Source organism: Seriola aureovittata, chromosome 17, assembly GCF_021018895.1.
Source record: "Seriola aureovittata isolate HTS-2021-v1 ecotype China chromosome 17, ASM2101889v1, whole genome shotgun sequence".
Lineage (NCBI taxonomy): Eukaryota > Metazoa > Chordata > Actinopteri > Carangiformes > Carangidae > Seriola > Seriola aureovittata.
Genome location: NC_079380.1, coordinates 23477358 through 23488989, shown reverse-complemented (window position 1 = coordinate 23488989; position 11632 = coordinate 23477358). Strand labels below are relative to the sequence as shown.

General features: G+C 43.5%; 3 protein-coding genes across 3 annotated transcripts in view; all 3 read right to left on the bottom strand.

Annotated features, from left to right (window-relative positions):
• LOC130185583 (uncharacterized) overlaps window positions 1-11632 on the bottom strand; it is a 44848-nt gene that overhangs the window by 14808 nt on the left and 18408 nt on the right. The window lies entirely within an intron of this gene.
• tmem150b (transmembrane protein 150B) lies at window positions 1627-4993 on the bottom strand. The gene is made up of 6 exons (XM_056402169.1): window positions 4875-4993; window positions 4164-4223; window positions 3968-4035; window positions 3216-3343; window positions 2887-3064; window positions 1627-1842 (listed from the first exon to the last, which is right to left on the bottom strand). Exons 1-6 carry the CDS (start codon window positions 4937-4939, stop codon window positions 1631-1633), a joined length of 711 nt encoding a protein of 236 aa, XP_056258144.1. The 5' UTR covers window positions 4940-4993; the 3' UTR covers window positions 1627-1630.
• Window positions 5601-11575, bottom strand: adsl (adenylosuccinate lyase). Its single transcript, XM_056402147.1, has 12 exons — window positions 11285-11575; window positions 8986-9189; window positions 8785-8829; window positions 8424-8503; window positions 8078-8249; window positions 7698-7744; window positions 7520-7610; window positions 6999-7068; window positions 6690-6837; window positions 6402-6582; window positions 5881-6057; window positions 5601-5767 (listed from the first exon to the last, which is right to left on the bottom strand). The coding sequence occupies exons 1-12, from the start codon at window positions 11426-11428 to the stop codon at window positions 5681-5683; spliced, it is 1446 nt and encodes a 481-aa protein (XP_056258122.1). The 5' UTR covers window positions 11429-11575; the 3' UTR covers window positions 5601-5680.

Sequence of the window (11632 nt, the reverse complement as noted above, 5' to 3'; positions counted from 1 at the left end):
CAGCTGCAGTAAACAAGTTCATCAGAGAGCCCAGACAGCTTTGTGTGGGTAGAAGATCTGCACGCTGTCTGCAGCAGGAACACTGGTAACTAACAGCACTTGAGAAATTCCCATAGAATTCCGAGCTGTCCGTCTGATCCCCCCCCCCCCCCACCCCCCCACCCCAACCCCCCCCTTCTGCTGATCACACAGCATGGAGTATGTGAAAGAATGCTGTCGGGACATAGCGGGACACTGGGGGCCCAGTATTCCCATCTCAAGCTTCCTTACGTGCCCCCAGTACATTTTTTTAAATGACATCAGAGTAAGATACAAACAAAAGTGAAAATTTGATCACAAAGTGCGAGCAGAGACGATGCCAACAGACCCCAAGACGTGCATGTTTAAATAAACACACAACTGAGAGAATGATGAGAGAAAGAGTTTGAGTGCCGGAGCCAAGACTAGGACCTCTCCCACTATCAGCGTCGCTGTGAGAGCTCCATTGTTTTATCCATCTCAAACAGCCCTGACAAATTGTGCTGAATCCTCTGTCTAAACTGGAGGCATCTTCCAAAAACATGCTGGCAGGGAGCCAGAGCTGCATTTTCCCATCAGTGAAACGATCATCGGCCGGTGTCGCTCCGCAGCGCCCCTGCTGGTCGCTGCTGGTAATGCGAGAGGCGTCTTCAGCGCGCAGGTAAGATCTATAGTGACAGCTGATCTAAAGTCTCTGTAATAACATGAATTTTGAGTTGTAACACAAAGCTTTCACTGCAAAGAGCTTCAAAATAAAAGCACTTGAAAAAGTTCTCATTATGCATTATGTCATTTTTCTTCCTCTCGCTAACCCAACATTTCCTTCACATCTCCATCCTCCTTTTCTGTTCCCCTTCCTCTGCTGTGTTGCCCAGCTGACAGGTGGAGAGTGAGGCTGAGAAACACCAGTCTTTTCCTGGTATTCACTGTCTAGGCAATGATCATGAGCTCATTTTACACTTGGAGGCAAAAATATATAATACAGAGTATAAAAATACCACGCATGAGAAAGCGTCAAGGGGATTTTACTCAGAGAAAAATATCAGAGGAGATAACAATACATGCATGAATGATTTTTACACGAGATTGAAGCTGGAATATGAATTTAAAAGGGAAACATTTGAAGAGAGTTCATCCTGTGACTGATCGCTGCAGAGTGAATGACAGGTGAATGGTGCCACCATGTGTTTGTATGGAGTTACTGCTACACGGTTTAGAAGCTCAGAACTGTCCAGTTTTATTCAGCTTATTTATATTTGGCAACTGTTCTGATGATCGATGAATCCTCTGAGGCTTTTCTCTATTTCTGCTATTTTTGTCTAATACATTCTTTGGCTTAAAAAAATAAAAAAAATAGGTTATGTGTTATCTACTATCCGTATGTGTTTATTATGAATTAGCAAAAGTATATAAAAAGGTAAAGGTACTAAATGTTATTAACACTTTTATAAAGAGATTCAAATATACAGCTTTCAAACAAATCTATTATTGAATCTTGCAAAAAGGCAAATATAAATATAATAAATAGCAATATTAGAAACTCCCCTGATCACCGAAAGACACTAAAGCAGCAGTACTTGTATATGTACACATGCATTATACATGTGTGTGTTCAGCTGAGCGCGTTTGCAACATAACAGTTCACTGCTATTGTTGCAGGGCTGCAGTCGTCCCTCAGAGCTTGTTTCTGGACAGTGAGCCGGTGGCAGTCGATGTGTCTGAACTCAGCTGCAAAAAGGCCAAACAGGCAGAAGAACAACATGACCAAGACCCATTCACACACAGCAGCGCCAGAGTGATTGCCTGTCCTGGCGAGAATGGCCACTGAAGGAGGGGGAAGCGGTCAAGGAGCACAAAACCGAAAGAAATGCACATCATAGCAAATCAAAGAGTAAATTAAAACGTAGAAGATATGTGTCAACTCAAAAACACAATGGACAATTATAAAGATCTGGTGAATTTACCTCTCAACAAATGATTATACTCTAAAACTGTAAACACTACGGTGTCACTGATTCCCAACCAGAGGTGTACCCCACAACAGGTTGGCTATAAATGGTTCAAATGGTTGGCTCATGTTAAAAGCAATAGATACATTTTTAACTTGCTAAAATAATATATACAGTTGAAATAGTTTGCTAAAAAATCTGGATAAAGGGTTAAAATAATTTGCTAACAGTAGCAGTTTAAGTTTGAAACAGCCAATAATGAATTAGCTTAAAACAGCTAAAATGATGTATACAGTTGAAATAGTTTGCTAAATGCAGTTGTTAAATAGTTAGCTGGAAAACAGTAGCAGATAAAGGTTGAAATGGCTAAAAGTAATGGATTAGCTAATGTTACAAGTACAAATCTTAAAATATGCAGTTGAAACAGTTAGCTAAAAGTATAGTTAGCTTGAAAACAGTAGCAGATAAAGGTTGAAATGGCTAAAAGAAATGGATAAATGGTTGAAATAATGTTAAAAGTACCAATTTTAAAACAGCTTAATAGATAAACAGTTGAAACCAGCTAAAGTAATGGATGAATAAATTAAAAAAAAGAACAGTAGGCTTTTGATAAATTGTTAAAAGCTAGCTAGCTATAGTAGCGGATAAAGGTTTAAATAAATGAATTAATGTAATGGACAAATTGTGGAAACATAAGATAATTTGTGGTTTTAAATAACAACCAGGTTAAACAGTTCGAATGAAGCTGGAACATGATGTTGATGAAGATTTACTGACAGGGCCACAGGGGTATTATCACACAAACATGTGTCCAGAGAATGAATAGTCCATTCAACAACATTTCCCTGTTTGCTCACAAGAATCAGCTTAGCTTGGATTTGATATTTACCTCTTATAATGCAGACAGAAAGAAGGATACTAACGATGACCAGGATGGTAGCGAGGATGCAGCCGGTCGCCCTGACAGGCCCGACCCAGCACCGGTCCTGGGATGGCTGAGCCCTGTAGGTTAGAAACAGCTGTATCCAGAAGAAGGCCAGGCCGACAAAGAAAGCCAGGAAAGCTCCCAAAAGGTGAATTTCCATTAAAACTGATTGCTAAGTGGAGAAGGCAGGAGAGGTGGAGATGTTAATGAGCACAGAGTAATCATTCTGAGTTCAAATAAGAAATAAAATTAAAAAATAAAAAGATAAACAAACACTCTTTATTATTTTATTATTAATTTAGGTATTTTTGTACTGCGGTTACCTGGAAGTTGCCGATGACAGAGATCCCAACAGAGGCGATGAATCCCAAAACAATCCCGGCAGTGTTGGCGTTTCCATGGTTACCATAGTCCCTAACCTGCTGGAAACGGATCAGCACAATCCACAGGGCTGAGAGAGACGGACAGAGCGAAATGGCAAAGACGTTACACAGAATTATGGTTAAAGTAAAAGTTTAAGAAAGATAAAATTTTAGATTCTATATGTTACGGTCTGCAAACACATTTATATATTATAATATATAAACAAGTTTTAACACAGTTTTCATACATGCAGGATGCAGATACAACTGGTGAAAAGGAGCCTTGTTGTAAAGTGTAAAACACATTCATCATTTATTAACGAGTTTTACCAGTAATAAACAGTAGTAAGTCATTAATAAGATTAATTAGTAGAAAGCATGAACTTGATCTTGCCAAACAGTGAGCTTGCATCAATGTGAGAAAACTGTTATAATGTGTTTATAATTGTTAATTTATGATTTATAAAGTGTTGTCAACGAAATTAATAACCTAATTATAAACCATTTAAAAATCCTTTATAAGGAAGTCTTGCTGTAAAGTGCTACCAAAATAAAATGTAGAAAACAGGCCAAGACTTCAACCAGCAGGTTGACCACTGCAGCCTTGAATAACAGCAGCTCTAAATTAAGTGTGAAGCAGGTTGATGCTGTACAGAGGAACGTAGGAACATCAGTGAATGAGGACTGGTATAAATATATCATCGTGTCTTCACCTAAAACTGAGCAGATGTTGCAGATCTGGGAGAAGAGGCAGCTCTGAGGGTTGTATGTGCCGCACTCGCTAACAGGAGAGAGACAATTAATTTGTTAATTACTGAACTGGTTTGGCATTTTGCTGTATGTATTCATCATCACCATCATCATCATCATCATCATCATCATCTCAGGACAGAGAGGGTTTACACCAACCTGATGTAAGGGACTCCCTCTGTGAGGTTCACTGATCCGTTAGTTACAGCCACAACAAACCTGACGTGAAGAAACGACAGTGTCACGACTGAGAGCACAAACATCACACCCAACATGTATAAAGGTGAAACAACAACATCAGCTTGTAATTTTACAACTCGTATGGAAACATTAAGACTTTGTATGATTAATTATTAGATTAGACTTTTAAGTAGAAGAAAGACTCATCAGGTTTTATAATAATAACAATATAAATGACGTGTTCGTACATCTGGACTGTGTTCTACCAATTACAACAGGACAGGACGAATGAGGAAACAGCAATGAAATTAGCAACAGATCACTCATTTAAAAATTATAATTTATTATATAATACTACTACAAACTTATTAATGTGGTATATATAATTATTGTTGGAGGGGAACATGACATTAAGCTTGGGGAGGATGTAAGGCTGTGAATGTCGTTTGTAGTTTTAAAATGATTAAAAACTCTTGAGGAGCAGAAATGTCGTTTTGTGGCTCAGTGTAAGATCCAGAGTGAAAACTGGCACCAGAGAAGCTGAACAAACGTACACGTCCTGAACACAAGAGTTTTCACTAAAGAACATTTCCCATGTTCAGTTTGAGATTCATAAAACATTAAATCTTGAAAAAAATAAAAATACAAACAGAAAGAAAACATTAAGACAGGAGGCGGCTGAATACTCACACAGTCCAAATGCCCCCGGTGCCAAAGACAGCCAGACAGACGGGGAGCAGAGCCCACAGCCACATGTTGCAGAACAGCTGCTGCTTGGTTCATATGAAGGGAAACATAAGAAATAAAATAAAATAAAAGCCACCTCTCCCTGAGAAAGCAAATAATAAGTGTTTTAAAAGTGTATTATTAATATTAAAACATAAACTATATTCAGTGTCCAGAGGAAGGACGAGTGTGACCTGTAACTCACTCTGTTGCTGGTCGAGACACAGACCTGAAACGTAACTCCCTCCTGTCAGAGACACAACCTGACGTGAGCTGGGACGCTGCTGCACTTTGTCCTGATGCTGCACACACCCAGCGATAAAATCAGCTGTGTCAGAGGTTTAGCGACCTGTGATAAACACTCTCTTGTGCAAGTTCCTCAGTGGGTTCCCTCTCCTCTTCCTCTTTAACCACAATAAGAGCTTGAATGGTGCTTAAACTTTAATAACTGAAACTCCGCCCTTAATGTCTGTTAATGATTGCAAGAGTTAATCGTAAATGTGCAGTAATAAAGTGGTGGATTAATAATTCACCTGAGTATTTAATTAGCATTTTTATGTGATGCATGCTGTAAAAGCCCCATGACCTTCAATAAAGATGACAAGAACACTATTAACATAATTCATTACCACAATATATGAATCATCTTTTGTATTATTTCAATAAAATGAAAACCGTGATAAAGAGAGATTAATTCAACCATTGTTCTTTATTGAGGTACAATGCAGCGATCACCACGGCAACAACACCATGATGAAGACAGGTGCGTGTTAGAGCTCGAGCTCAATCTTCACATCCATCTTAGCCTTGTAGGGCTCCAGCAGGGGGCGCACCTCCTCAGACAGGAACCTGGACACCTACAGGTGAGAGGACGCAGCAGCAGCAGGAGGGAAAAGAAAAAATATTAATTACACGTCATTCGTTTCTAAAAAGGTTTTAACAAACTGATGAGGGACTGTTGGCGTCGCACCTGCTGCGGAGCACGGCCTATAAAGGTCTTGGGGTCCAGCACGGCGTCCAGCTGCCCCAGGATGGGCGCGAAGTACGAGTCTCTCTGGACTCTGGCCAGAAGGTCGTTATCGCCGCCCTCCTGTTTGACCACGGCCGCCGCCTCCTGCGACAGAACACGGATCTTCTCGTGGCAGTCCTGCGGGACAGACGCAGCACACAGATGGGAGGATTACGCAGAACGTGGATGTGAACACACTGGCAGCTGATTTGTGATCTCTAGAGACGGTGAGGATCTAATCGTGACGGCGGTGTGTCATCATCAACAGTGTTGCCGCTCATTTCGAGCTCAAAAGCAGAAGGAGAGTCGGCTTTGTTGGTTTTTAATGAAAGTAATTGGTCAGAAAAAAACCGCTGACAGTGAATTATCTCTCTAGCAGAATAAATCAGTTGTTGCTTAACGCTCAGATCTTGATTTATTATTGTGTCAGTGGCGGCTCGCTCGCTGAGCGCCGTCTCTCTCGGTGTACTTCCTCCTCCCACCTGTCTGTTTCCTCCAGCCTTCACCATGGCCATGATGATGTTCTCTGTGGCCATGAAGGGAAGCTCATGGCGGATGTGTCTCTCGATGACTTTGGGGTAGACCACCAGCCCCTCTGTGATGTTCTGCAGCGTGCTGAGGATGATGTCCGCGGTGAGGAAGGACTCGGGCAGCGAGATCCTCCTGCAGAAAGTTCAGTGTGAAGAGGGAGAAGGAAACATCTGTATGAAACATCTGGCTTTCATTTGGATAAAACCTTAACTTTGAACAGGGTGCCTGCAGATGCTAACCTGTTAGCGCTGTCGTCCAGCGTCCTCTCCAGCCACTGCACCGAGGCCGTCTGCAGCGGGTCGGCCACCAGCGCCACCAGGTGTCGCGCCAAGCTGCAGCAGCGCTCCGCACGCATGGGGTTCCTCTTGTAGGGCATGGCACTAGAACCTGGAGGGACAAGAGAACGTCACGCTCACATCTTTCTTATTTATTTATTTTGCAAGCTGTGGTTCACATCAGCAGATGTTTCCTGTGAGCAGCAACTGACTGATGTCAGAACATAATTTCACTGCTATTGTATTTAAAGGTCCAGTTGTGAGTGAACGTACCGATCTGCTCTTTCTCAAAAGGCTCCTCAATCTCCTTCAGGTTGGCGAGCAGGCGGATGTCTGTACAGATCTGCAGCAGACAGACGCATCAGCAGTGAGCTTCAGCAAGTTAAAGGGACAGTTCAGGTGTGAGGTGGTCGTATACAGTCGGTACATTACCTGCAGTAGATTCTGATCTGAGGTTTATCTAGAAACAGATTGTTTTGATTTTAAAAGTGTCTAAAACAGGTTTGTTCTGGTGGCCCCGCCCACAGCAACGCGTCACTCTGCTGGTGTGACGGTGCTCCTGGTCTGATCTCCGCACTGGGAGCGAGCTGATCAGAATCTACTGCAGGTAATGAACCGACTGTATATGACTGACCTCACACAACCCCACGACAGAACACCTGAACTGTCCCTTTAACAGAACACCTGAACTGTCCCTTTAACAGATCAGAGCTGTACAGATGATCCAACTTCCACTAAAACATCACTAGGTGGAGACATTTGTCCACGTGTCTCCAGCTGCTGTGGCTCTTTACCTTGTGAACAGTCGCTCCCAAACTGGCCAGAGTGGACAAACAGTCTACGTCCACCTTACGGCTGTACGTCTGGCCGGTCACCAGGTAGGCTCTGAGTAAGACGGGAACAAAGTCTCAATAACCTGTTAACAGGACCCTCATTTACACTGAACACTGGAAACGGCGAGAGGCTTCTGACCTTTTGAAGCCGGCCATCTCCGTCACCATCCTGTCGAGCTCTTCCACCTGGTGGAGGAGAGCAAGAAACAAAATACTTGGTACAATTACATAGATATAAAAATCAATCAATTCTTAATTTCAATCAAACTGATTAGTGCAGATGATCCCATAGAACACACAACCCAAACTCAAAACTGTGATTTTGTCAAAGATAAACATGGTTATAACAGAGAGTGACGGGGCAGTTGCTGGGAAAATGCAATGCTGAGGTCAATGACCTCTAAAGGTCACCAGAGGTCAGATATAAATGGCCTCCACGACTGAAATAAAACATTGGGGCGTGTAGATTATATTCTAGTCATAAACTGCTCATCGTCTCCACCAGAGGATGATTTCTACCTTGTCATGGTCCCCCTGAAAGAGCTGCAGGAAGCTGGCCTGGGTCCCAGTCGTGCCCTTGACCCCCCTGAAACGTAGATCATCACGGGCTCTCTGCAGGTTCCTCATGTCCATGGCCAAGTCCTGCAGCCACAGACAGGCTCGCTTCCCAACCGTGGTCAACTGGGCGGGCCTAGAGAGAGAGAGAGAGAGAGAGAGAGAGAGAGAGAGAGAGAGAGAGAGAGAGGGAGAGAGAGAGAGAGAGTTAGATAAATCAGGCCTCAGAGATGGAGGCCAGAGCAGACTGATGAAGAGGATGCATGTGATGAGGGGACCGTCATGGAGGTGCAGCTGTGTTCAGACTCACTGGTAGTGTGTGAAGCCAAGCGTGGGGAGGTCAGCGTATTTCTCTGCAAAGTTCGCCAGTCTGTCGATGACTCTGGCCAACTGTGGAAACCGAAGCAAAGGCTGGAGTTACAGCACAACACACCGCCACGACTCACACGACTCACACGACCCTCACACGTGAAGCTCACGCCTGGTTCGTGTCGTTTTGTGACAAAACATTGCGAAAAGAAAAAATGAGGTGATTATTTCTACACTGTTGACTTGTTACTGAACAGCTGAGGCGCACAGACACACAGAGTTACTGTTCCCACTGATTTCACAGATGCACCGCTGGATGGGCGTGTGTGTGCGTGTTTCCCGGCAAAACAGCTGAGCCTCACCTTAGGCAAGAGAACGTCAAATCCATCACGCAACATAATCAGATCCTGAGGAGGAAAAACACCACGACTTTAGAGAACATGAAAACTTTTAACGACGAGCGTTTTGTTGTTGAGAAACTACACGAACAATCACTTTGTATCAGGAAGACTTGATCAATCGATTCAACCTGTAGCTGCGTTTTCAATCTTCATCACACTTACGGTGTTGTCTCCGACGTAGCAGGACGTGGCTCCGAGGTGGATGATGGGAGCGGCGGTGGGGCAGCAGTGTGCGAAGGTGTGGACGTGAGCCATGACATCGTGCCTGAGCTTACGCTCTTCTTCGGCCGCCATGGCGAAGTCGATGCTGTCTGCATGACTCTCCATCTCCAGGATCTGGGCGTCAGTGATGGGCAGACCCAAAGCCTGAGGAGGAGGAGGAGGAGGAAGAGGAGGAGGAGGACATGGACACAGTGGGAAAGAGGAAGAATGTCCACAAGGGAATTTGTGAAGTTACAATTTAATTTCACATTTTGTAAAGTATAAAGTTCATAACACAGGAATCATTATGTCCAAGATAATCACACCTGCACCTGCTCAGATAATCCAACGTCATGTTCTCATTTCCAGTGAAGCTGCAACTTAATATTCTGATTATTTCCTCAATTAATCACTCGGTCTATAAAACATCACAATCTTCTGCAGCCCAAGTTCGATTGATCGATTGTTAAAAACATCAAATTTTTCTATAATATTAAGACGATACTTAGACTTTTTACTTCAACGTACACAATTAAATCATGATGATTATCAAAATAGTTGCCGATTCGTTTCCTGTTGATCGACTGATGGATGTGGCTCTAATGTCCTGGTAAATAAAAAGTAATAGAGGATATTTCTGCTCTTGTAATGTCGGCTGTTCTGTAACGATTCAGCTAAATTAAATGTTTTTGAAAGACTCCATGACTTCAATTAATTGTCTTAAAAAGAAATGATAATCAGATCAAACAGCCTGTTGATTTCTTTTTTCCGTCTTCTCAGCTGTCTCGACGGACATGTGCCGTCCTCGTGAGAAGACGCTCGGTGTCCTGATTAGATTTGGGTTTTCTCTATTGGGAGAGAGCAGTCATGTGGTGGGACGACCGAACACGACTTGATCGAGAAATCGGTCCCAATCCCTGAAAACAGCGCTGTCGCTGCACCCGAAAACCTGCGGTGTCAAAGGTCAAAAACACATGAAGGCCAATTCCGTGTAAATAACGGCTGCACACAACAAATCTCATCTCTCTCACGGGGAGAAAAATATAGTTTGTTTTTTAGGCCAAAACACGCAGAAGCGTCCCAGGGGCCGGTCTCCTGTTACCGCCACATTCTCCTGATGCTATTTTCACACACAAACCAGAGAGCGGCGGCCACAGGCCTGACGCACAGCTGGCCCCCGAACAACAAGCAGAAGAGACGGACTCTGATCGGCTCCGATTGGTGTGTGTGTGTGTGTGTGTGTGTGTGTGTGTGTGTGTGTGTTTAACATGTCATGTGAGGTGATGCATGTGAGAGAGAGTCTGTCAACAGTTAAAACACATACCACCCCCCCCCCCCACCTCCTGCTCTCTAATATGACAGGGAATTATAAAAGCTGCAGGATTTGTTAACAGATGCTGAAATCGTCAGTAACGATGAATCTCTGCTTGATTAAACAAACTTCATGTCTTATTGATAAACCCCCCCCCCCCCCTGTGTTAAACCATGGGCCGGGGACCTTAAAGGGATCAGGTAGCGCTTCAGTTTGGGAGCTAAATGTCATGAGTGCTGTGTAATTTCAGAGGGTGAGCTCAGTACTGACTCTGCTGTGCAGCCACACACTGTTCACACCCACAGAAGTTTATTCCTAATTCTACAGAAGATCCCAACTTTTCCAAAGAAACCAAACACATCAGACTGAAAGCTACAAAAGCTAAGAAAAGAAAAACACTATAACTTCAGATCAGGAGCCATTTTGATGAACATTTTATGTGCATAAGAGCTAAATCGATCAGTCGATTGATGGATTAGTCGATCAACAGAAGATTAAAAGACATTTATCTTGATGATGTCACTTTTCAAGCACAAACTCTCCACATTCATAAATGGAAATCTATGGGTAAAAAAACTGATTTTATTGTATCAACACTGATACAGCTGATTTATCTATGAACCCAAACGCTCTCATAGTGATAAAGAATTTATTTAGCTTTAAATATTGTAATGAAACAACAGCTCCCCTTGGCCTGAGGCTGTTTTTATTGTACAAGAAGCGTGTGTGCTTCAGGGACCTGCAGGCTGCAGACAGCTCGGCTCTGAAGTGCTGCTGAGAGACCCCCCCCCCCCCCTTAAAACTAAATTTAGAGCTGGAAACTTGATAGGACTCTGTGAAGGTCGCAAACTTTGGTGCATAAACACATAAGACAGAAAAGTGCATGTGTGAATACCAAAATAAATAAAAAGGCACAAAAGGCTACGGAGGCTGCAAGTGTCGTCAAACCTTCTCAGCCTTCGCCAGGTAGATCCACAGCTTCCTCCAGGTTGTGAATTTCTTCCTGTCGCTGAAGTTGAAGGCCATTTCCTTGCTGGCGTACCGGGACACCAGCGGGGAGCGGTACTTCATGAACTCGTCGGCGGCCTCCATGTTTGTAAAAGCCGGTGGTGTCTGCTAAAAATTACGGGTCTGCCCTGCAGCTTCTCCTTCACACACACACACACACTAACACACACACAGAACACACACGAGCTTGTCAAGCTGCCGCGCCGATTTCAGCCTGGTCGTATCACATGGACGAGGCGGCGCTGTTTTTACGACACTTTGAGTCGGCGTACGGCGTGAGGTCTGAAT

Coding starts and splice junctions, on each gene's coding strand:
- tmem150b (XM_056402169.1), bottom strand. CDS start 4,939: ATGTGGCTGTGGGCTCTGCTCCCCGTCTGTCTGGCTGTCTTTGGCACC. Junction 3,344..3,967: donor CAACATCTGCTCAGTTTTAG/GTGAAGACACGA, acceptor CGTCTCTCTCAG/CCCTGTGGATTGTGCTGATC. Junction 3,065..3,215: donor CTGTCATCGGCAACTTCCAG/GTAACCGCAGTA, acceptor TTCTCCACTTAG/CAATCAGTTTTAATGGAAAT.
- adsl (XM_056402147.1), bottom strand. CDS start 11,428: ATGGAGGCCGCCGACGAGTTCATGAAGTACCGCTCCCCGCTGGTGTCC. Junction 7,069..7,519: donor TGGGAGCGACTGTTCACAAG/GTAAAGAGCCAC, acceptor TGTCTGCTGCAG/ATCTGTACAGACATCCGCCT. Junction 6,058..6,401: donor AGGCTGGAGGAAACAGACAG/GTGGGAGGAGGA, acceptor TCTGTCCCGCAG/GACTGCCACGAGAAGATCCG.